The sequence below is a fragment of the Anoplopoma fimbria genome, chromosome 17 (genome assembly GCF_027596085.1).
Source record: "Anoplopoma fimbria isolate UVic2021 breed Golden Eagle Sablefish chromosome 17, Afim_UVic_2022, whole genome shotgun sequence".
Lineage (NCBI taxonomy): Eukaryota > Metazoa > Chordata > Actinopteri > Perciformes > Anoplopomatidae > Anoplopoma > Anoplopoma fimbria.
In genome coordinates this window covers 26,098,721-26,123,694 of record NC_072465.1, presented here as the reverse complement: position 1 = coordinate 26,123,694, position 24,974 = coordinate 26,098,721, and the positions used below count along the sequence as shown (strand labels likewise).

General features: G+C 38.4%; 2 protein-coding genes across 10 annotated transcripts in view; both read right to left on the bottom strand.

Annotated features, from left to right (window-relative positions):
• Window positions 1-778, bottom strand: part of LOC129105562 (filamin-B) — a 70,138-nt gene extending 69,360 nt beyond the window's left edge. The window contains 1 exon segment of the mRNA XM_054616651.1: window positions 280-778. Coding sequence (XP_054472626.1) covers window positions 280-571 — 292 coding nt within the window. The 5' untranslated portion in view covers window positions 572-778.
• A 4,366-nt stretch (window positions 779-5,144) lies between these two features.
• The window catches only part of slmapa (sarcolemma associated protein a), a 55,388-nt gene continuing 35,558 nt past the window's right edge, over window positions 5,145-24,974 (bottom strand). For 3 of the 9 annotated variants that reach the window (XM_054616641.1, XM_054616646.1, XM_054616648.1), the window contains 14 exons: window positions 24,901-24,951; window positions 23,315-23,461; window positions 18,436-18,495; window positions 18,172-18,246; window positions 17,831-17,911; window positions 17,369-17,428; window positions 17,000-17,125; window positions 16,749-16,823; window positions 16,496-16,596; window positions 15,271-15,475; window positions 15,052-15,169; window positions 13,353-13,524; window positions 13,093-13,227; window positions 5,145-7,446 (listed from right to left, as the gene is read on the bottom strand). In XM_054616641.1, the coding sequence (XP_054472616.1) occupies window positions 7,351-7,446; window positions 13,093-13,227; window positions 13,353-13,524; window positions 15,052-15,169; window positions 15,271-15,475; window positions 16,496-16,596; window positions 16,749-16,823; window positions 17,000-17,125; window positions 17,369-17,428; window positions 17,831-17,911; window positions 18,172-18,246; window positions 18,436-18,495; window positions 23,315-23,461; window positions 24,901-24,951 (1,502 nt within the window). In that variant the 3' untranslated portion in view covers window positions 5,145-7,350. Of the gene's footprint in view, window positions 7,447-11,091; window positions 11,180-13,092; window positions 13,228-13,352; window positions 13,525-15,051; window positions 15,170-15,270; window positions 15,476-16,495; window positions 16,597-16,748; window positions 16,824-16,999; window positions 17,126-17,368; window positions 17,429-17,830; window positions 17,912-18,171; window positions 18,247-18,435; window positions 18,496-20,784; window positions 20,851-23,314; window positions 23,462-24,900; window positions 24,952-24,974 lie in introns of all 9 variants that reach the window. The other 6 variants (XM_054616649.1, XM_054616642.1, XM_054616650.1 and 3 more) reach the window with 6 other exon arrangements.

Sequence of the window (24,974 nt, the reverse complement as noted above, 5' to 3'; positions counted from 1 at the left end):
TAAAGAGTAAGAACAGATGATTCTAGAAATATAATTTACAATAGTATAATGTATATATTCATGTAGGAAAAGGAGTTACACTTTATTAATGGAGAAAATTCTGTTTTTGTGCACAAAAAACTTGGGAAAAATGTGGGAAAAACTTTCCTGGGATAAGTTATGTCATAAACACAAACACCCCCAACATGTTTAGACTCTCCACTAATAAGAAAACTAATCATAAGGCTGAAGAACTGCTGTTTCTTGGAGCTTGGAGACGAATGAATGGAGCAAACTCACCAATGGAGACCAGCTTGATGTTCTCCTTCTCCAGGAACTCCAGAGCCACAGACACGTTCTCCAGCTTCATCTGCCTGAAGTTGGGCCTCGGGTGGTACTTTCTGAACATCTTCTTGTGGCTGAGGACCTCCAGCAGAGCGATGAGCCTCAGTCCATCTCCAAGGTCCAGCTGGAGGTCAGCGATGCGCTTATTTACACACTTGAGGTGCTCATTGATCCAGCGTGTAAAGGTGTTCTGCTGGATCTTCTTCCATGGTGCATCCTCTGCCAGGTCCTTCTCAGTCACAGGCATCTTCAGAGGGCTTTCACTCAGTGTTTTCCTTCTTCTGACTTGTACTTTGGAGCTGTGACATGCAGTGTGGCCGTGCAAGCTTGTCTGGTGTTTCCTCGAAGGAGCCTGGAGTTGGATTGAAGTGTTTTCTCCAAAAGCAGAAACTGATACAATGTAGCTCCTGGTGGTGGTGTGTTCATGAGCTGCTTTCAAAGCTCGGATTTCTTCCTCTTCTTCTTGGAGGTTTTGTGGGAAGTTTGGGTCCTTGATGTTGCATTACTGCCTCCTTCTGGATTCAAACTTCCTCAACTTTCATTTCTAAAGTTGTTAAATTATTCCTGTTGATCCCTATATTATAAATACTTTTACTCAACTACTGTATGCACTTTACATTTGAGGTACTTTGAGTATTTTTTATTTTCTGCTACTTTACATGTACTTTATTACGTTTCACACCTTATTGCCTGAATTTATTTACAATTATATACAAAAAAAAGTTATTTGTGTTTTTTTCTGTCATGCAGATGCTAATTAAGTGTAGATTGTTCATTTCAATATAGCACATACAATAGATATCATTTTTGGAGTTAGGCAAATTAGCGACATTAGGCATAATTGGGCATAATAGTAATTAAACAAATTCGGAAGCGGTTTGAAGCGAATTTGCGACAATAGTCTACAAGAGGCAAATATTCAACTTTTTACTCCACTACATTTATTTGATAAGTTGCGTTGTATGTTCTAAATGAATTATGCAAAAACATAATAACTAATTTATTATTTAAACATAAATAATTATGTTTTTATTGAATAAAAATAAACTTTATTGACCCAGCAGTATGTAAATTAATCATAATTATCCCCACATGTACCAGCTGTGACATTAAAGTGATGTTTACCTGAATGCATCAATAATAATAATCCAATAATATATATGATTCTCTAAAGGGAAATTCTGCAAATGAGTACTTTAACTTTTGTGGTTTTCTACACCATGATATTGCTACTTTTACTTACTGCAAGTACAAGATCAGAGTATTTCTTCCACTGTACTTCTCCTCCACTAAATATCAGAGGATAATATTACTTCACTAGATTCTTGCAGTTAAAACATATGCAGATCTTTTAATATACAAAATGCATCTTGTTGCTCTGACGTCTCCTTTAAAAAACACTACTGCGACTGTCAGAATGGATTATTGATCAGGTCGGTTTGTTGTTTTTTTCATCTTTAATCAATACTAATCAATAAACTTTGATCTGATCACATTCATATTTTCCAACTTTCGAACAAACAGAGATTGAGCTTCGTTTGCAGTCTTTAATCTGCTGTTCAGACAGAACGACCCAACCCTCCATGACAAGCCTCAACACACACACACACACACACACACACACACACACACACACACACACACACACACACACACACACACACACACACACACACACACACACACACACACACACACACACCTGTGTTTAGACAGGGGAAAGTCACACCATGATTCCTTCAACACTCACACTGTAATAAATCAATAAAAACATGCTGCAGAAAGAATCTGTGACGTCTGTGGACTCGTCTGTGTGTTTCAGACTTCAGTGGCTTCTGTTCTTTCTTGTTCTTCCATGAATCATAGTTTAATGTTTGCTGAATGTTTGTGATTCATCCGTCTGTATCACTTCCTCACCGCTCAGGGTAAAAAAACTGTAAAGAGAAATACTAACGTCATGCCTTCTTAAACAGATTTCAGGCTTGATTTCCGTTTTCTGAAATAAGACTCTTTTGTCCTGACAGTAAAATAATACATTTTATTACGTGCAATAAAATCAATTGTAACCTGTTTGACAAAGTGCAACACAAACAAACAATAATAGCTGATTATTATCAAGCTGTGATCTTTATTTGGGTAAAGGAATCTATTGAGGATGAATCTTGTGAAACAGGATGAAATATGATTAAAAAAATAAAAAGGCAAATACTTAAAAACATAAGTATGTAAAAAAACAAAGAAGCATCTAAATCAAGACACAAAACTTTTAGTCATTTAATTTAAATTTAATTTAATCACATCAAAACTTCGAGGCACTCAGTCAAAAGAGTGACTTTAAAACATTTTATCTATTTGTAAAAAAATAAGTATTTTTTTCTACTTTTAAAGACTAAATTTCAAGATGATGAAAATTATAACATTTACAATCTTTTTTTTTACATAAGTTGACTTAGTGCCATATTTAGTGCTTTTATTTTTCTCATTACAAATATTTATTCTTCTCTTTTTTTTAGAAAACAGGCTCCTATTTCTCTGAGATTTAATTCAAGCGTTAAATTCAGTCTACTGGGTACATTTGAGGGTTAGGGTTATGACATGCTGAAGTTTTTATCTTCGCTGTCAAATAACATTCAAATTTATGAACAAAAACTGATCACAAAAGAGGAACAATTACTAATTTATTTATTTTCTCTCTCTTCGAAGTAAAATCGACTAGTTTTCAAACTTCTCCAACATCGAAAAAGAACGAAAACCTTCTGAATATATACATTTTTTTCTGACTCATCATTAGAGATCTGTGTGCAGAGAGTTAATCCCTCGACATGTTGCAACCTCTCGTCTGGTTAAGATGACATCATCCTCCTCCTGGATGATTGATGCTGGTTTGTCGTGTGAACAGTCATTGAGTGCACACACACACACACACACACACACACACACACACACACACACACACACACACACACACACACACACACACACACACACACACACACACACACACACACACACACACACACAGGTCCAGGCCTGTTGTGTTGAATGACTTTGGTCTTTAGTTCTTGTCTGTATGACATCATACGTCTCCTCTCTGTGTGTTTGAGTCAGTACATTTACTCCACTACTGTGGCCTCATTCTGAGCTATTTGTTCTTTATTTGAGTATTACTATGTTATGTACTTTATACTTCTACTCATCTCAGAGGTAAACATGTTGTTTTACTCCCCTTCATGTATGTGACGGGTTAGGGTTACAAGTTGCTTTTCAGAATAAGGTTTTTAAAACATGATAAACTTATAAAATACAACACTTTGTCTTGTGGCGGCTTATTAAAAGATGTATTTCTACAAGTTTTTGCAGCTTTATCAAGGACGCATTTCCCTTCTTAACTTCTGAGATGGTGTCTTTTAAATTCACTAATTTGACTCATTTAAATAACAGTTTGAGACTCAGTAAGATAAAGTTTTCCAATATGTCAGAAACTATAATTACGCCTAACGGTTGTATTTCTATTGATAAATCAAGTTACAGTTTCTATTCCATGTCCGTCCAAAATGTCATCACTTCATCTGACTAGACTTTTGTGTGTTGTCATAATTAGCATGTGAGTTCTTGAGTTGTGACCAAAATTCAGAATGTGAAGCGATTCCCTCCAAAAGAAGAGACTAAAAATATAATCTTGTGTTTTTTCTTCTTTCCTCCCGTTAATCATCTCACGACCCCTCAGATTTATCTGGTGACCTTTTGGAGGGCCCCGACCCCTAGGTTGAGAACCACTGGACTAAACTACTAAACTGTTCATAAAGTAGAAGCTCCACTTCAGACAGCTACTTACACATCAATGCAATTATAATTATCAGTCAAAGGGAACATTTTAATTTTACTTTTGATGCTTTAAGTATATTTGATTATGTACGTTTACTTTAATTAGGACCTTGGGGGCACAGGTTTTTACTTGTAAAGGAGTATTACTTCATAGTGGTATCAGCCCTTTTACTGGATCTGAGTACTTCTTTCACCTCTGAATATTTGATTCAAATGTCAAGATTATGATCTCATACGTCTCTTTTTTTTTTAGCCTTCAGTGAACGCAACATGCTTCTATTACCAAATAAGATCTCCAATTCAGTGTACTTTGCACAATACAAATACTTTTGAAAGTTTATAGTATCTCTGCACATTGTGTACAACATTACATATCTGTATACTCAGTTGCGTATTTGTATACTACATTAACATGTTCATACTGATTCTAAATCACCTCATTATACTCTGATATTTTCCTTTCTTTTCACCCCCACCTAAGAAGTACTTGTACACATATACTTTATGCGTAAAATCTGACTTTGAATCGAATCCTGTGAAGCTTCAGTAAAAATTTGGGACCAAATCAGGAGAGTTGGTTACGGGTTCAACGAAAATTTGTTCTTGCTTTGCTTTGCAAGAACATCTTCTGTTATGTGATTCTATGTTGTCGTGTTTGAACTGTTTGTGCTGATTGTCTGCTCACCATTGTTGTGCATTAATTACTTTATTACATGTACTACTTTTGATGATTTTTGCTGATCCTGTTGTTTTATTTTTTAATTAATGAAAACTAGCATTTTTACTGCAGACTGGCACATTTACAGTGATGTTAATCAATGTGCAGTGTCTTCTGGAATAAATAAATAAATAAATAAAATTAAATGAAACCTCCACCTGCCTTTAAAAAACATGTTATCCTAGAATTAATATTAATATAATATTAATCATCAAGTTACTAATCTGCGATCTTCTCGATGTGAAGTTTGTGAAAGAATGAAGAAGACAGAAGCCGGTTTGGTGGGTCAGCTTGCTACAACTTTAATCCAAACATCTGCTCTGCATATTCAATACATCTTCGTCATCATCATCATCTTCATCACAACCCCTACGTAGCTCCCTCTCATACCTCTAAACAGTTTTAACAAAATAAGTCTAGTAGCACATCATTCAATAACATCTTTATTTTACAGTTCTCTCTCTGTACTGTAGTGTTTTCTCTTTAAACATCAGGAATATTTTGTTCGTTGTCTTTTTTATTTATTTACTTATGTATTTTTAAACACGGAGACGAGACAGAGTACACGAACGATGACTGACAGTCCGGAGTGTGAACCAACACACACACACACACACATCTGAAAAAGCAGGTTTCAGCAGGAGGCCTGAGGTGTTTTAAGATCGTTTAGAGAGAAGCTGATCATTTTAAACATTTTCTGATGGATGAAAACTGGAGATTACTTTTTTATTATTACATTTAAACACTAGCGGGGCAAAAATCCCCGTAGAATAGCAATATTGTTCCCTAAATCTGATTTACTGTTTGGTGTCCATATTTCACTTTTTGACAATTACCAAGCACCAACTTTAAATACATCAAAGATTTTACAAAAATAAGAGCTTGTCTGATAAATACGTCTTTAACGTTGATACTATTAGGGTTTACAAGAAGGACAATTTGTAATTTGAAAGTAGATTTTCTTCTTGACAACAGTGGCTCAAAAAAATAATCTTACAGTTGATGTGAACGGTTCTGGTGAGGCCCCGATAATAATTTGACAAAATAATCTCAAATCAAGGTCCACTCACTAGACATTTCCTGAGCTTTCAACCACCATCTCACAGGCTTCTTCAGCAGAAAAGAGTCAGCTCAGGTGTCGAGGAAACGAGCAGAAAAGAAGTTCAAAGTTCAGGAAAAAAAATCTAGTAAGACATCGAGGATCACCAACGTTCAGCTTCTCTCCACACGGACAGACCTCTAGCAGTCGATCAAACCGTGTGTGTGTGTGTGTGTGTGTGTGTGTGTGTGTGTGTGTGTGTGTGTGTCGGCACACAAACACAAACTGTGGTGTTTGTTAGTTACATCAGAGGCACTTTGAGCCTCTTTTCTGTGCCCCAAAAACAGGAAAGAAAACAAAACAAACAGAAAATAAATCAGATTTTCATTTTTGAATAATTTGGCTTCAAGTTTTTAACCCCGACCCCCAAAACTGCCCCCCCCCCCAACAAACAGAAAGAAAAACAAAACAGAGGAAAACACTGTTAGCAGGACGTCCTGTAAACCACCTGAACGGGAACACTTTCCAGCAGACGGAGTTCTTACATGTAGATTTAGTTTATTCTCTTAAACTGAAATACAACAAACCTGGTGCAGGAAGTGATTTCATTTTTTTGATAGTTTGCCATAACACATATTTGTTAAAAGAATATGCACCATGAAGGCAGAACATTAACTGGAATATTAAAGTTATTAAAACTTGGTTTTGACAGACTGACCTCTAAACAGCCTCCAGATTCAAAATCATTAGAGCTGTTAGCATTAGAGTTTTAAGAGCTTCAGTGGCGCATATCATCAAACAAATTAAATTAAATTAAATTATAATCTGGTTTGCCAAATTAATTATTCTTTTTTTTTTTTTTATATATAAATGTATTTTGTTCTGACAAGAAAAAAAAGGAGATATGCAATTTTGGGGGGAATACAGTGGCACCAATCAAAAAGTAATCCTACAGGTGATTCATGCAGAATTCAATAAGCAAATTACATCTGAATATGGAGACCAGGAGGCACACATCAGACCTGATGACTGGATCATGTGAGGAGTCCGAGGCTGATGGAAAGTGTTGCGTTCGCTGACGGTGGGACCGGACGTGAACTTGACCTCCGGCAGGTGTTTTTTTTTATGTGGAAGCTCGGCCTGCTGGAGAACGCCGTGTTTACCCAGAAATCAGCAGAGTGACGGAAAACAAACAAACAAAAAAAGCCCCCACCGCAGCCGAGAGAGAGCAGAGAATAAAAACAACAAAACTCCCCGACGCAGAAAAAAAAAACAACACAAAAACAAAATAAACCAAGAAGCTTCTGAATCCTCTGTAGAAACCACAACCTTTATATTCCCTCTACAATTATGTACAATTAGACTTTATACAAGTAAAGCAGTGATGCTCTCCTCACAGCGCTCTGTGTGTGTGTAGGTGTGTGTGTGTGTGAGTGTGCGTGTCCTAGGCGGAGCTGCTCTTGGAGAGGTTCGGGTAGAGGACGGCTGCCGTCACGGCGACCATCACTGCGATGACCGGCATCCAGGGGCCCCAGCCGCTCTGAGAGAGAGAGAGAGAGAGAGAGAGAGAGAGCACGAGAAAAAGAAAAAACACGTTAGTCCGCGTCGTCGTGTTCGACCTGTCGACACAAACTGGATTAAAGATTGAAACCAGGAGAGAGAGAATGAGGAAGAAGGAGGAGGAGGAGGAAGGAAAGACAAAGTCAAGAAGGACTGCAGGAAACAGAAGATGAGAAAAGAAAAGGAAAGACTTTGAAGCCCCAAAACACCAAAAGATGACATTTCTTTTCTTTCACAAGTCTAAAAACATATTAAATAAACATTGTCTTTTAAAAAAATTAAAATATGACAGGAACATTAAGTCAATGTATCAACACTTCAGCGTAGTTGTTACCAAACACTGAGTCACACGAAGGAGCCTGGATGTTCGTATTGTTCTGATAATTGTAGCCTATTAAACGAAACTGAATCTGATAAGAAAGGTTTGATGAGAGTAAAAAAACAAGCGCCTGTTAACTCCACCAAGATGTTTTTCTTTGGTCTCATTAATAAAGTTTTTAACATGTGTATACGTTTTCAATAACGCATGAATAAAACAGAGTTTGGATTTATCAAACATATATATATCTTCTAAATGTCTGTTTTATCTATTCAAGATAATATAAGGTGAAGTAAAAACGTTAACTCACACACATATTAGCTCTTCTCAATTTTAAAGATAGTTTGTAATTTTTAAAAAGTGGGTCTCCGAAAAAAAAGTTTAGGAAACACGGCCTCATCTTTACCTTCTGAAGCTCAACTAAAGTAACTTATCTTTCCTCCTTTTTCATCTTTCACAACAATGTCACATTACATTCGTCAATAAAGGTCTAAAATCTGTCGTCTTTTATTGTTATTAATTATTAAAATACACAAAAGGTTTCTGATGAGTCAGCATCTGTGTTTTTTAAGTAAAGAAATAACTAAATTAATGGAGTGTTGATGTGCATCAAATCAAAGCTGAATGACGTAGAAGTATATGGGGTTTATAATAAATATTTTTGTTCCAACAACTCATGTACAAACAATAACTACTTAATATTTAATAATATAAAATATGAAAAACATCATCTTTTTGGGCTTCAGGAGAAGAAGAGAAAAGAAGTAAATAAAAGTAACATAAGAGGAAGCAGCAAAGTAAACAAAGCCGAGGAGATTACCTGAGTAGAAGAAAAACAAACAGCGAAGTTACAGACATTCAAATAAACAAACAAGCAGCAAACACAAGACGAACACGATGGATGTTTAAAAAAAGAAAGAAAGAAAGAAAGAAACTGCAGAGAGTCCAAAGAAAGATGACAAAACACACCTGGAAGCAGGTAAAGAGGGAACAAAACGGAAAAAAAGATTAAGCAGCAAACCAGATGAAAGAAATGGAAGTTATATTAAAAAATGAACCACAAACCCTGTCGCTAGAGATGGAGAGAAAACCATGCATTAATTTAAATAAAAAATAAAAAAGCAGCATCACCCTGAAAGTGAGAGGGAGCTGTGAAATGAATGAATGAATGAATGAATGAATGAATGAATGAATGAATGAATGAGGCTGGAGGAAAGTGTTAGTAACTGACTTTAGTGAAGAGATGATCGGATGTGAAGGTGAGAACTCGACTCTTTAAAGGAAACTTTTATCTTCAAACGTTTCAGACGGGTCAAAAATAATAACTCATGTTTAATGCTAAAAGTTTATTTATTCTATGGAAAGAAAACTTTTTAACAATGGTGTTTAACTTCATGTTGTTTTGGAGTTTTGCTTCTAATCAATACAAATTAAAACAATTCTGCATTATTTGAGAGACATTTTAATTTTGAGGAAAGAAATGATCAAATTCAAATTGGAAGAATTGTTGCAAAGGTTCCTCTCTTTCTTTATCAAATGTAAAGTATAAATTAATAATCTAAATAAAAGACTGTACCTTCTCCTGAACTTTTTTTGCCTTGAAATTTTACTTGAGTGACTTTATTGATTTTGAACATTGTGTAAACTACCTCAACATGTTTTAAATTGGACTTTCACGTTCACATTGTTGACAATAGAGCCGCGTTTCCACCAAGTAGTCCAGTTCTTTACATTTAAACCTCTGTTAGCAAAAGTGATACTTCCTGGTAGTTTTTTGTTTTTTTAATCACCTCGGGTGGAGTTAAAACACTGCAGACCACTGATTGGTCCTAGAGCATTGTCACTAGAGCCATATCCTGCACAATCAAACCAATCAAGTTCATCAATAGAGACTGAAACTTTTTACGGTACTTGTCCTGGATTGTTTTTGTTTTTCTAAATGTCAGCCTGCAAAACTACGACATACAACTGATGAAGTGCAGACGTTCCTCTGTTTGGTTGTCGATTAAAGGATTCAGCGACCTGTTGAAGATGATGTCATGGCCGTTTCACGCAGCATCACTATGGCGATCAGTCCTGAATCCTGCCTACATTGAGGCGGTGCTATCCGCAGCGGAAAATAAAGAAGATATAGAATAACAATAGCCCTAAAATATGAGCTCTTGTTGAGCAGTTTGCACAGATTTATGTCTATGACGACTACAAGAAAGATCGTCAACGGCTCGCATTTTCTGATCAAATCAAAACTAATCAAGCCAGAGGGGTTTTTTTCTTGTCGGAGCCGGAGGATGAATGTTTCCATGGAGATAAAAAACTAAAAGGTTGGGAGCTCGTCCCTTTAAAGAGCAGAGTTTAGAGTCAGCAGAGCAGAAGCAGAAGTGTGACTGACAGCCATGCAGTAAGAGCTGCTCACACAAGGACAAACACAGATCACCATGACGACGACGATGACGATGATGATGACACTCAGTCTTAAAGGGAAGTGTAGGAGGTGAGGAGAGCGTCCTGCTGATCAGAATTCAGGGTTCAACACTAGAAACCTTTTAGTAACAGCGGTCTACACAATGACGCATTAAATAACAAAACAAAAAAGTTAAAAAAATAATCAAACCCAAATGACCTCAAACTGACCCTCCTTTCTCTTTTGGCAATGCTGTTATGAAAATGATAATTATAAAAACGTTCTTGTTGCTCGTTTTTCATCACATAGTTTCTGAGGGACTGCAGATGAAACTTAGCTTTTAGCTATATCTGGTACTGGCAAATAAACTAAATAATAAAATAAAGATTGAAATCATAATTCTATTTAAACTATTTTAGACTTTATAATATTTAGGAAGGTCTTTTTTTAAAGGAACAAAAAAAAAACACTTTAGGGACTTTAACTTTATTATTATCAATGATTATGATTTATTAGTTTTTATTGTCTTTAAATAATGTTCTGACATTTCTCACAATATTTACAACAACAGTTATTCCATATGGATTCCCATTTAATGCCACAAAAATGGCATAAAAAAACAACCTGAAAACTACTTTTTTAGGAGCACTGAAGGTTAAAGGTCAGGAACATGGTTGTTGTTTGGGTAGAATAATCATTTTAGCCGTAAAATAACTATTAAAACATTACTGATCTCCATGTATAAGTACTCTTGTTTTCTTTAATTCTCAACATGAGACCCTGAATTCATCTCAGATCAGGACGGTGCTTTCACCTCCGTCACCTTTCCTTCCACAGATGACGGACAGATGGAGGCGAACCAAGAGACAGACGGAGAGACAGACTGGTGTCATGTCGGTGTGTACCTTTCTACCACAACTGGCCGAAACACCAGTACAGCAGAGCCAGGACAAGGCCAATGAATATGGCTTGGACAGGCTGCAGTATGGATGGCTAGAGGGGAGGGAGGGAGGGAGGGAGGGATAAGAAGATATCAGCCGGCAAATCAACCAAAACCAACATGGAGGATGGAGCAGCTACAGCGAGGGGGGGGAGGGAGAGAGAGAGAGAGAGAGAGAGAGAGAGAGAGAGAGAGAGAGAGAGAGAGAGAGAGAGAGAGAGAGAGAGAGAGAGAGAGAGAGAGAGAGAGAGAGAGAGAGAGAGAGAGAGAGAGAGAGAGAGAGGTTTGTAGGAAGGCTGGTTTGTATATTTATCTGCCGTTTCTACAAAGCAGCACCGCCGTTTCTGGACATTCAACAGCCACAATCACCAAAACACCACAGAAGAAGTGCCGTCCGCCACCAGGCTCTTTTTTTTTGTTGTTTTAAAAACAAGCAACATTTTTTCCAGGTTGGATTTTCAGCTCATTAACTTCTCTGCACCGGGACGTCTCGTTAGCACCCAGAGACCGAACTGTAAACCAGTAATAAGAGTCAGCTGGTCTGTAAAGTCCAGAGTGAAATGTTTGGAATCTGATTAAAAGTTAATTATAGAAAAGCTTCCAAGTTAAGTTTTTTGCAATCTAAAAAGGTGCCAAGTCATGTTGTGCCTGGTGCAGATAAATAATGGACTGTTATTTCAACTTGAGTCATATTTTCCTGGTTTGTTCCATCATTTATTAAAATAAACAAAAAACAATTACACAAGGGCAAAGGGTGCATATTAAAACACTATATTTGCATATTATTTTTTATCAAAACCCACACTGGTAGCTTCTTAAAGGGGAACTTTACCAAAGTCTGTTGACAGGTCGTGGAGAGAACTACTGCATATGTTCAAAAAGTTGCATAAAAGTATTTTGTGGCTCCATAGAGAGCTACGAAGTCTGATTAATTACCACTTGAAAGGAGAAATACTTTAATAATCCTGCTAATTATTAGTAAATGGACATTAATATTTGGTGCACACAGCTACAGTAAGTACAGTAGGTCAAAGTTGAAGCAGAAGTAGGTCTGAATTATTTATTTGGGTCGTAATAAGTTCATCTAACCTGGAGGTTTGTTTCTAATCTGAATATATGACTGCTTGTTTTCTCAGCTATCAACTCTATAATTGCATATAGTGAGCTGGAAGAAATGATGGACAGCAACATGAAAATAGGAGCAAAAGTTGTAATAAATAGGAATTTTTTTTCTTTTCGAAATGTCAGTTAAAAACAATGTTTGTTGAACTCGTCCCGTGAATCTGGGTCAGGGCTTTTATTCTGAAAGGTTTGTGGAAACAAAACAAACACCTTCTGCCACATAAACAAAAGAGCTGAAGACAGGTAGATGAGAGAGAAGAGGAGGAAGAGGAGGAGGAGGAGGAAGAGGCTGCTCCGCCTCGCTGTCGTCTTCTGATTAGTGTTTCTTGGAGATTTCACAAACTAACAGCTGCTATTGATCAGCTCAGGATGGAAAAGGCAGGAGAGACGATGATGATGTGATTATTCATCATTACTATTTCATTCTGTTGTAGTTAAGAGGACGAGACGTCTCATTAAATATTCATTTTTAAACAACACTGATTGGTGAGAATCATTTTGCATCCAGAGTTAGCAAGTAAGCAGTGAGGAGGGAGGCTGTGGACTGGGAGTGCTGGGTGGGTTACAGCTAGCAAGTCCGACACTGCCGTAGTGCCCATGAGCAAGTCTGGTGCGTCTTCCTGCGTTAATCTTTACGCAAAAAAATAACTGAATCCATAACTGAGGAGAAAAAAACATCATGAAAACATCTGGATTTAAAGCTGAACAAACACAGGAATAAAGGTCACAACACAAATAGCTCATATGGTCTTTGGAGTTTAAAAAAAAAAAAGGAAAGAAGTGTGTGTGTGTGTGTGTGTGTGTGTGTGTGTGTGTGTGTGTGTGTGTGTGTGTGTACACTCACGGAGCTGGTCTTGTCCTGCAGCAGTTTCAGGCTGCTCCTGCACTGCTCTAGCTCCTGGTGGATGTTCAGCTTCTCCTTCTCCGTTCTCTCGAAGCGCTGACGGAGGTCCAGCAGCTGGGACTGTGTGTCTTCATACTGCACGAGAACAAACGCACACCGCCGTCACATCATTTCTATTTCTATTTCTATCAATACCCGTAAATAAACAACTTCACGGGATTGTGCACCTCCATCTGCAGTGTGTGTGTCTGTGTGTGTACCTCTCTCTGCAGTGTGTGTGTGTGGGCCTGGGCCTGGTCCAGCTGGCTCTTCAGGTTGCCTGCGTCCTGCAGGTGTTGATTCTCCAAAGAACCCAGTTTGTCCTGCAGAACCCCCTCCCTCTTCTCCAGAGTCTCCAGACTGCTGCTGAGGACCAGACTCTGCTCTCTGGTGCTGCACACACACAAAAAAAAATACCACACACATTGTTTAATCCAACATTTCATTGTGTTGCTCTTGATTTATCACCGGAAAGCAAATGTATAATCATCACATCTTGTGATCTATTTAGTTATTACATAACATAAACTGATAAACAACCCTTTTCTATTTTCTCCCTGAAGGTTAAAGGAACATTTCATAAAACTATAAACACAGGTGGACTTTACTTTAGGTGAGGTGGCGTGCCTCCATAGTAACACTATTAATACTAAACTGTTTATTTGACAGCATTTGCATTTATTGCAGGTACCTGAATCAGATAAGACTCCAACACGTTTCATGCTTCGTCTCCGGTTAATCATTTAAAGACGTTTAGGTTATAGTTCTACATGAAGGAGGAGACAGTGAGCTGCAGCAGACATCTGCAGTTTCACCAGAGTGGTGCGTTTCAGATATTCATGAGAAGTGCTGCCAGCTGCACCTTCAGTTTATTGGAAACTAAACACAGCTGAGGATGAAATCCTGCTGAGCGTTTGGGTTCGATGAGAACATGTGGTGACGTTTTTCTCCCCGTGGAGACCAGACGGAGCTGCTGCCGGTTAACTTTCTGACTGATCGGTTTGGTTCAGTCCATCAGCTGTCGCCTCCTCGTCTTTTTTCTCCCTGAATCAGCTGGACGCCATGTTTCCTCCGGTCCATCTCGTCCTCAGTCCTTCTTTTAATGCTGAATATAGAGTCTGGATCCATCAGGACCCGTGGACTTGGCTTCGTTCCTGTCAGCTGTCCCGAGGCCAGAATTCATCAACTCCATCACGGCTGTCACAAAGACTTTAAGGTCCAGTTTTAAACGTCCACACGCACAGTTCGACACGCATTCCCCATTTGTTCTGGGCCGATCCTCAGCTTTCACATTCATTTAAGATGTTTGGCCACTTTTCAATATAGAGTTATATTTTGAAATGTGTGATTTATTAAATTCATTTTTTTTTATCAACCACAAAATATTTATTACAGTATAAAAGTTTTACAGCAATTCCCTGAAATGTTTATAAATCTTTTAAATGCTGTCGGCTTGAGTTTATCTTTTGAATACATTTTATTCAGGGTTGTAGCTACTAACAAGATTAAAAATGTAATAGTTTGAATTTAATTTATTTTTCTATAATTATCCTTAAAATCAAACATGTTAATTTATTCAGAAAATGCCCCAAACTTTCTGATGTTTTAGGGGCCAATTTGTTTAACCTTGGCCTGTGGGTTTTGTGAGAGATGAGTTTCGAAGAGATGTAATGATGTGCAAACATAATGTGTGATGCCACAATGGTTTAATATCTGTCATGATCTCCAAGACCATCTTTGACAATGAAGGACAAAGTTTGAATGGTTTGTGTTTTCAATCTGCTCATGCATAAAGAGCACAAACTAGACAATTTGTAGATTTTCAGATCCATCTCAGTTGCATGGAATGTCTTTTCTTCACCTGAAAGTGTCAACTCATGTAAACCCGGTTAAAAAAGATATATTTGTGTGTGTGTGTACCTGCTCAGCTCGTTCTCCAGGCGGTGCAGTTTGTCCGTTAGAGCTTTTCGTTCACCTCTCAGGCCGTCACAGTCCTGCTGCAAACACACACACCGCTGCTGCAACGTAACACACTCCGCTGAGGAAGAGGAAGAGGAAGAAAAGTTAGAAATTAAAATCGATGTTGTTATTCTTGATTTTGAAGAACAAAAACAAAAGACGAATCGACCGTCTTCTCACCCTGCAGCTGGTTGGCGGTGCTCTGTTGGTGTTGCTGCTGTGTGAAGGCCTCCTGCAGCCGGCTGATCTCCATCTCGTACTTGGCCGCCGTGTCCCTCCAGCGCTCCAGCTCGGACCGCACGCTGCCGAGGTCGGCCTGCAGGGCGGTGATCTCACGCTCCCGCTCCGCCGTGGCTGCCTCCATGGCGTGCCGCAGGACCAGAATCTGACGGCGGGAAACACAATCAGTTATGTCATGACTGGGAATTACTGTAAAATGACAGACAACAAGAGGGGGGTCTGGCTTTTTTGTGTGCAGAGAGGAGTCAGTGACAGTCAGAGGGGAGTCTGGAGGAGCAACAAGACAGGAGTAAGATGGAAGTGGGAGGAAGTAGGAGTCAGAAGGAAGCAAAAGGTGCTTATAAAGGAGTCAGAGGAGAGTAAAAAAAGGAGCTGGGAGAAATCAGAGGGGAATCGGGAGGAGTCAGAAGTAGAAAGAAAGGAGTAAAAGGGAGTTGGCTAGAGTCAGAGGAAAGACAGGGGAGAAAAACAGAGAAAAAGGGAGTAAGAGGGGTGTTTTTCTGAAGTCAGGAGGAGTCAGGAGGCTTAAGATGAGAGTCAGAAGGAGACAGAATGAAGCAAAAGGGACTAATGAGGAGTCAGAGGAGAGTAAATAAGGAGCTGGGAAGAATCAGAGGGTAAGTGGGATGAGTCAGTAGGAGAGAGAAGGGAGTAGAAAATGGAGTTGGCTGGAGTCAAATGGAAAGACAGGGGAGTCAGACAGAGCCATGAGGAGTGAGAGGGGTGTCGGGAGGAGTCAGGAATAGACGGAGAAGAGACAGGAGGAGTAACGTGTGTTCACACGACGAGCGACAAAGCATATTTTCAAAAGGTGACATGAAGTTACAAACCGACCCTAAACACTTTTTGTTGAACAACAAATCAAAGTTAAGCTGATATCAACTTCTTTCTAGCGCTCTAATGATGCAATCAACCAATCTTATGTTTTTGTTTCACCATGTCTTGCTGCGTCTAAAAAAATGCTATTTAACAACAACTGTGACTTGCTGACAATGAATGAAGTGAGAAAGGGCTGTGAGGAGTCAGAGAGGAGTTGGGAGGAGAGAGGAAGGAGTAAAAAGGGAGTAGGGAAGGAGTCATAGAGGAGTTCAGAGGGAGTAACAAGGGTATCAGGAGGAAGTCAGAGGGTAAAAAAAGCAGGATTGGTAAAAACATGGAGTGGTACCTCCTCCTGGGCGCAGTAGAGCTCCTCTCTGGTGGTGCAGATGGTGCTCTCCCTCTGCTCCCTCAGTGCCTCCATGTCGGCCTGCAGCTTCCCAAGCTGAGCTAAAAACACACAAAGAGAAGTGAGATGAGTGTGAGGTGATCATGTATACAGACGTGTAGTATAGTGTGTGTGTGTGTGTGTGTGTGTGTGTGTGTGTGTGTGTGTGTGTGTGTGTGTGTGTGTGTGTGTGTGTGTGTGTGTGTTCACTTACTCTGCAGGTACTGGATCTGTTTGGTCGACTCCTCAGTCTGCTGAGAGTTACTCCTCCTCTCCTCCTCAAGCAGAGCTACAGACAAACACACACACAGTGATGTGGTCACCATCTTGATCTCTTGGATGTCATGTGACTTACGATTAATTAAATGTCCTTACAACGACTTCAGACAGTATTTAAGACTCTGTAGATCCTGATGAAGTTGGGATGTTGGAGGTGAATCTAGTAGGATGATTTTAAAGTGTTACCTTGCAGCTCCAGACATCTCTGCTTCCCAGTGTTGGCTAACTCCTGGGCGTCCAGAAGCTCTCTGTGGAGGTGGTGGATGACCTGCTCCGTGTCTCCAGGCTCTAGACCGGCCCGATGCAACTCAGCTGCACACGTAGAGAGAAAGTAATTAAACATTTTTTAAACGTTTCATCTTTAATGAAAAAAGTTTTAAACACATATAGTGGAAAGTGAGAAACAGACTCATGGAATAAAGCCACAGCTGAAGAGCTCCCCCTAGTGGTGAGTTAGCTGTATGACTGAATGATGTTTTGTCTGAATTGGTGTTGGTGGTCTGTTGGTGCAGCACAGAGCAGAACTACAAAGCAGAGATGAGCTGCCATGGTTACCTTTGAGCAGAGCTACTCTGTTCTGTGGTTCGTTCAGCTCCTGGTCGTCCATGTTGCCGTCTGAAACACACAAACACATATTTAATTATGATGGGTTTCTAATGATAACTACATTTAAAAAGGACATGAAAAAGTACGTACAAAATGTTTATATTAGCCACAAAACAAACTAAACTACACTAAACAGGTATTACTTTATGATTTATTTTTAACAAGACACAGCAATCTCAATGTTATTTAGGTTACTAAGAAGTCGCCTGATGATTAATTCATTACAGGTGATTTGCTCTTCATGTAACAGACTTCAACACTATTAAAAAGGAAAATATCAACAATTTAGAATTGTATTTAAAGCTGATCAAAGGCAACATGTGATGAGATAAAACCTGAAGGAGTGACAGAATCACAGAAAATCATAAAAAATCTGGTTTACAACATGAATCATTGTGTGTTTTTACTGACCTGACGTGTCGTCACTGCTGCGGTCTTTGCTGGGACTCAGAGTGTCGGACATGTCTGACTCTTTGGCATCCATCTGAATGCCTGTGGACACACACAGAATAGATTAGAATAGATTAATATTGGTTTATTTATAGCAGCTGGGACACGTAGAGGGTAAAGCTGGATTTATACTTTTGTGTTAGCGTGTTACGATGAATCTCCAGCTACATTAAGCTACGAAGCTCTGAAGGTAGTGTGTGTGTGTGTGTGTGTGTGTGTGTGTGTGTGTGTGTGTGTGTGTGTGTGTGTGTGTGTGTGTGTGTGTGTGTGTGTGTGTGTGTGTGTGTGTGTGTGTGCTCTACCTTTGAGTCGATCAGGGCTGGCCAAGATGTCGTCTTCTGCCGTCTGGTTGTTCTGTAGGTGGGCGTCCATCACTTCTACAAACACACACATAAACACGGGGGCTTAATTTACAGTTTATAGCTGTTTGTGATAGAAAGAATATTCTTGATTTTACGTCTGTTTCATCAGATTTAGTTTGTTTTCTCTCTGATATCTAGTGTTTGTTCACAGACTGAGCTGCTCCAGGACTTTATTGATGATTTTTATTGATGTTGAGTTCTTACCCTCAAAGTTGGCCAGTTTGTGGATTGAAGAACTCACAGTCTCCTTCAGCTGTTTGACCGCTGCAGAAGAGAAAGAAAAAAAAAAAAAAAAAAAAAAAAAAAAAAAAAAAAAAAAGAAACCAAGAGAACCGGTAAATAAATCAAATTTGAAATTACAAAAAAAAAATGTTTTGACTGATAATTCAAATCTATCCCAAACTCTGCAAATGTCCAACAGGTCGACTGAACATCCTGTTAATACAACAACCGGCAATCATATCGTCAATACACAGACTCAGGGTTACTTATCTGCTGGATTGGTGGCTGGTTAGTGTTTGTTTTGTTTTTTAGACATCGCACATCCAAATAATCATTGAGTTGTTAGCTGAGATAGTTTTGTGTTTAAAACATTAAAATGACAAGCTGCAGGTATTAGATGGAAAAGTGCATTATCTGTGGATACCTATGTACACAGAATAAATGAGTTTGTAGTACAGTTCTGTTGTAAACTACTGTAGGACTTGAAAGTTGCTCTGTAAAATGGGTTTCTGTTCAAACATGTAAAATAAAGAGTAATCCAAGTTAAAGATGGAAGTAAACAAGCAATCATCACCTCTATGGAATCTCACATGTATATCTGCAAGATAGATTTTTCTTTTTCTTTGCCACATTTGTACAATAAAAATAAATGTAGGATATTCAAACCTACTACATGTTAAAATAAAGACGTTGAAATCAAAAAAAGGACAGCTGCATTATACATTTCTTAACTTGGAACCTTTAAACCAAATTTAACCCAGTAAAACATCTGTAAAAACCAAACACACTTGGCTGTGCTGTAATCAGCTGCTCCCACAATAAACCTCAAAATCCACAACTCAGTTACTTTTGATTCATCTCTATGAAATCCTCCCAGTCCGTCTGAAGCCAAACGCTCTGTACGTTAGTTATGTTTCCTTGTTACAAAGAAGATAATTGGTTTCAGTGTTGAAACTGCGTCATTTCCACCATAGTAATAACCCGAGTCATTAGAGCGTCAGACGCACATATCTCTGTTGGCAAATTTGTCTATAAACTTTTAAAATGTCTGACACCAACAGAGGGAGATGGAGGACTTCTACAACGTCTACTGCAACCAGCCACGACGGCAGCAAGTGGGACGGCAAGAAATGTTGCAGAGATACTCGTTTGCTATTAGATAAATTAATTCTGCACTGTAGCCCAAAAAACAAACCAAAAGAAATGGTAAAAAATGTTGGCAGTCTAGGAAAGTTTCCACAATCTAGACACTTGAACTCCTTCAGGTATTTAAATAGTCGATTAGACTATCTCCAAATGAGGCGTAATGTTCACATTATACAAGTTGGTTTGTTTAAAAAGGTCACCGCACTCAAATCAACAACACAAAAATATTGTTTTTCCCTCAGCATATTCAGCAAAGTCTCTCCCAGTTACTCACGATAAAACACCAAATGCAAAACCTTTCAGATAGTTTCCAAAAGATGCAAACCGTTGACAGTGATGTCTGTGGATTATTCTGAATAATGGGAACGTTGTTTACTGGAGATAGATGCTGCTCTCAAGATTGTTTAAGTGTTAATGGATGCTTTCAGAACCACAAACAAATAATTCACGTTCATTGTGTTGAGGTCTCAAAACCTGCATGGATAGATACTAGGTGAGAGGTAAACAGAAAAAACTTTGCCTTAATTGACCTTATTTATAATACAACATCTATCTTATGATATTCTTGTCTGTGCAACTCAAATCAAAGACTTCCATCATGACTTTTTTTTTTACACGGTGCAGAAACAAAGTGTACTGACAAAGGTTAACAACTTTACTTGGCTGGATCTTAAAATGGCGGAAAAACAGCTGGAAAAAGTTTGAGGTCTGTAAAGAAACTAGTTCTGCCAAGATGTCAAAATGGCATCAGGTTCAATTTGAAGTTTATCAACAACTTAATCACATCCTGCTCAATCAAAGAAGGTCTCTCTGGAGAAACAGCATCAGATATGTTTTCAGATATGTTTTCCTCCAGGAAAAGGAATGTAAATAAAAATAATCCCGGAAAGTCTAATGCTAAGAAAAAAATTATACTTATTCAAACATAATTATGAGAAAATACACAATTTTATGTAATGAAAATAGTAAAAATCTTCAATTTCATGTTCAGTTTGATCAGAGTTCACTAGCTTCAAGAGCAGTGATTGACAGCTTGTGAAAAGTTGAAACAAGGCAGCAATGGGAGTCTGTTCTTCCGTGTGTGTGTGTGTGTGTGTCTTCCGTGTGTGTGTGTGTGTGTGTGTGTGTGTGTGTGTGTGTGTGTGTGTGTGGCAGCATACAGTAGGAGTGTGTGATTGTACTCACGCGGACACTCAATCAACTGTTGGATTCTAGTCGAGTCTCCTCCGCTGTTGTTAACATGACAGTTGTCTGATAGAAACACAGAGCGCTGACATTACTAAGAGGCCTATCAAGAGTGGAGTTGGGTATTTATTTCAGATTTTATTGATTCTGCTCATCAATGCCACAGCTAATTAAATCATATTATTTAAGAATGGAAACAAAATATGTTGGGGGCTGTAGTTGTAGTTGTCTTTTTTCAGCCACAAGAGGCTGAAGTGCACCATAACTGCATGCTCTACATAAGACTAAAAACATTATATATGTCTTCAAGGTGAGCTATAATTTACATAACTTGCAACACAAAATACAAATGTTTCAAGTGCATGGATAAATTAAAACTCACCTGGAAGAAAATGAATCAATAAATGACAAATTAATGCTTTTAGTCCTATTAAGAACATGTAGTGGTGCAAATCAGCCTCTTTTGGTCTAAATAATAATGACAAAAACAAACACCAGAAAAAACAAGCATTTTCTCAACTGTTTCTACGGATGAAAGTTAAGGCAACTTAGAACTATTAACATGTTTTGTTTTGCATGGCAAAAGTTTTTCTTCTTCAAGTTCCCAAAGAATTAAGGAACTTACAGAGAAACACTCACTTGCACATGTTGATACATGTATAGCCAGCTATGTTCTAAATTGTAAAGAAGGTCAAATTTGCTTCCTGGAATCGATGAGCAGAATAAAAAAAAAAATAACGGTTCCTTTCAAAACCCAACTCTGTATTAAAGGAGGACGAGATACGGCAGAAAGAGCTGAAGACAGAAATGATGACGGCGAAAAGACAAGCGGGTAGAAAGCATGACAAAACTAAAGAGTAAAAAATGAAATCAATAACTACACGGACAGATAGATGCTTGATAAACAAACAGGCGGGGCAGAAAATCAAAGCCAAACATGGCAGGAATAACAAGTGTTTCTGGACAGACACCACAACACTGTAACAGCAGACAGGATGTGGACAGGCAGACAGACAGACAGTCTCTTAATAACTTCAGTTCAACATGTGGAATTCACCAGCCCAACTCAAAAAATCCAATCATCACATTATTCAGGAGGAGTTTCAGCTGCAAAGCATGAACGCTCAACGAGGACTCAAGATGTGACCAAACAAGGAGCAAAAACCACAAGTGTCTCCTCAAACAACACAGAAAATGTACCGAACAATAACACACACTGGAGTTCAGTAACCTGACATCATCTATGCAGAAAATGAGAAGGATTTATACATCAACCAAAATCTCAACCTCTCCATGAACACCAACAACGTGCCTAGAAGACAAAATCTAAAACTTATTCACAAGTGGTAGACATGTTTTTCCATCCAAGCAACAACATTTTTTTAAAGAAAAGTAACATAACTCTAAGTTAGTCATCTCTCAAGAAAATATCCAGGAATGTTGTAGCTTGTTGGTTGAGTGTTAAATTTAGAGACCCACATAGGTAGTTTTTTGTCTGTTTTTAGGGGTCGATAGCAGGCCAACGGTAAATGCCTCACAGAAGTGTCATACATCACCTGAGAGCTGGGGAAATCAATTTGAGATGCAGCTCAGCAGAGTGTCTCAAGTCATAAAATAAATCAGAAATAAAATTAATTATATTCTAAATAAATTGAGAGTGTAAAATGGCTAAGAAAATGTTAAACAAATCTTTTTTTTTTATCACTAGAGAATTGAAAAAAAATTAAGAATTCTTCCAAAATACTACATTAAGACACCAAGATCTTGAGAAAAGCAATAAAAACTCCATTATTGTCAATATTCCTAGGAAAAGCATTCATCCTGTCAATGCCCCGGGTCTCTAGTTTGTGGTTGTTAAGTTTCATTAAGATTGATTATTATAGAGGTCACAACAGTACAATTGGGGTCTTCGGCTCAACAAGAGTTTCAGCTTTCCAGTCAAACACAATTCATGCAATTCCAAGACTGTTGGCTTGAGGTGAGAGGTCAAGGGGCCCCGTAGAAAACCGTCATGCAAGTTTTCCCCACGCCAAAATTAAGCCCAACTTTGGAGTTATTCAGCTTCCTTCCTCGACAAGCTTGCATGACACGGTTTGTACCAATGAATTCATTAAGTTGCATAGTTCCATAGCTTAAAGATCTCTACATCCTCTCAAAGATGGTAATGCCGTCTGGTATTACCATCTTTGGGTTCTGATAAACTTTACTCTGAGGATACGGAAAACTAGAAAAGTAAAGATCAACATTTCAGTAAAGAAATGTTCCAGTTATATAATTAATGGTAATGTCTGCAATCACCGCAAAAGATCAGGTAAACAAATTCAATATTTTGTCTTGGGTTTGATATTTATATATATTTTTGTATCTATTTGTTTAATTCTGCGATGTTTTAAAATGATCTAGATTAGATTTCGTCTAAATATGTCGGACTGTTTACTTTCATTCTGTAAAACAAAAACCTGCTAAAGAACAGTGCTGTATATATATATATATAAAGATGTCTACTATTATGATAAATCAAGCTGACTACCATCAATATCTTCATCTCCACCAAAAGCACCGTCATCGGTGTCTGTATCCTCATCATCCTCGTCTTCCTCCTGGCTCTCAGGTGTCTGCAGGCTCTGTTTGTCCTCGACAGGTTCCTCTACTGGTCCGTGGGAGACCATGTCGACATCTGTCATGTGACCAGATCAGATATACATGTATATGTATGAAGGTATATATATATATTTATGTATATATACACACATACACACACAAGTTTGTCGACATTTTTCCAGCCAAACACAACATGTTCATGTTCATAACAGTCAAGAGTCCGAATGACGGCAGGTTCCTTCACAAAGTGTCTACTGAGGAAAAGTGAGCAGTGAGGCCGTGACCTCCAGCGTTCAAAATCAGTGATGTCATTCAAACCCCACAAAGTCAATCAGTTTATTTTTTCACCCAAAGAAGAAGAAAAACAAAGCAGTGGACAGTTTGGTAACCATGGAAACAACCCAGATAACACCAACAAGTCCTGTTCAGGTTCGACAGAGTGACACCGTGTCCCCAGAGACAATCAGCCTCCTCTGAAACAGACGCCCTGTTTTATAAAAGATCACACGTTTGAATCCTTGCACATCTGGCGAAGCACCATGACCCTCGTTGAGCCGGGGAGGAGGGGCCAACTTTGAATTTTGCATTTACAAACCGAAGTAGACAAATCCTTCTCATTCTGCCTTCAATAAATCCTCACTTTGCCTGTAAATTCACTTGTTTGTATCAAAAGACAGGCCTATATATTGTATTAGGCGATACTTTCGTATTTCTATATTTTGGTTGTAATTCATTTATAAATCTGAGTGCTCCTTATCAAAATTGTTTATTCCAAATATTATTAGACATTTTATTGTATTTTGAACTCTCATATTTCAATATAAGTATCAAACTGGAAAAGACAGTGTTGGTGGGCTCTAGTATGTATTTGTTTAGAATACTATTCAATAGTATTATTATTTACACATTTGTATTGTATTGTACTGACTTTTTCTCCAAATCTAATTATTTTGTGCATGTGAATAAAGCTCATAATTCTAAATAAAAAGTGAAACAGGTATTTTAGTAATTTTTTGTAATTTAAATGTCAATATTTGGAGCGGACTGATGATTTATAAACAGTAACAGATCTGCTGTAATAAATGATCAGCTGACACTGTGACTGTGTTTAGTTTTCTGAATGTAGATGTAGATCAGTTAAAAGTTGCAGCTGAGTCTCTCTGGATGCTTCAAGATCTTGACAGAAACGTTCTGAGGGCTCACGTACACCAGTAAAATATCTCGACTTGAGCGTGAATCAAAATCAAACGTCCCCTTAAACTACCAGAGGACACCTGAGGGCCGGAGACAAGAGACCAAAACAGAAAAGAAGAAGAAGAGCCAGACTTCCACTGAGACAGACAAGAGAGACGATGAACAAAAACAGCAAAGAGAGCAGCGAGCAACAGGAAGTGATGTGGACGTCATGCAGGATCTTGTCATGCATCATTAGTGCAGGATGAGGAAGTGGAGTTAGCGGCGACAGTGAGACGAACGGCGAGCGTCCCGGAGCAGACCAGAGACATGTGCACTCACCCAGGCTGTTGTTTTCTTTAATGCTTTTCTCCTGCAGCTGTTCTAACCGCACTGTAAACAACAACAACAACAAC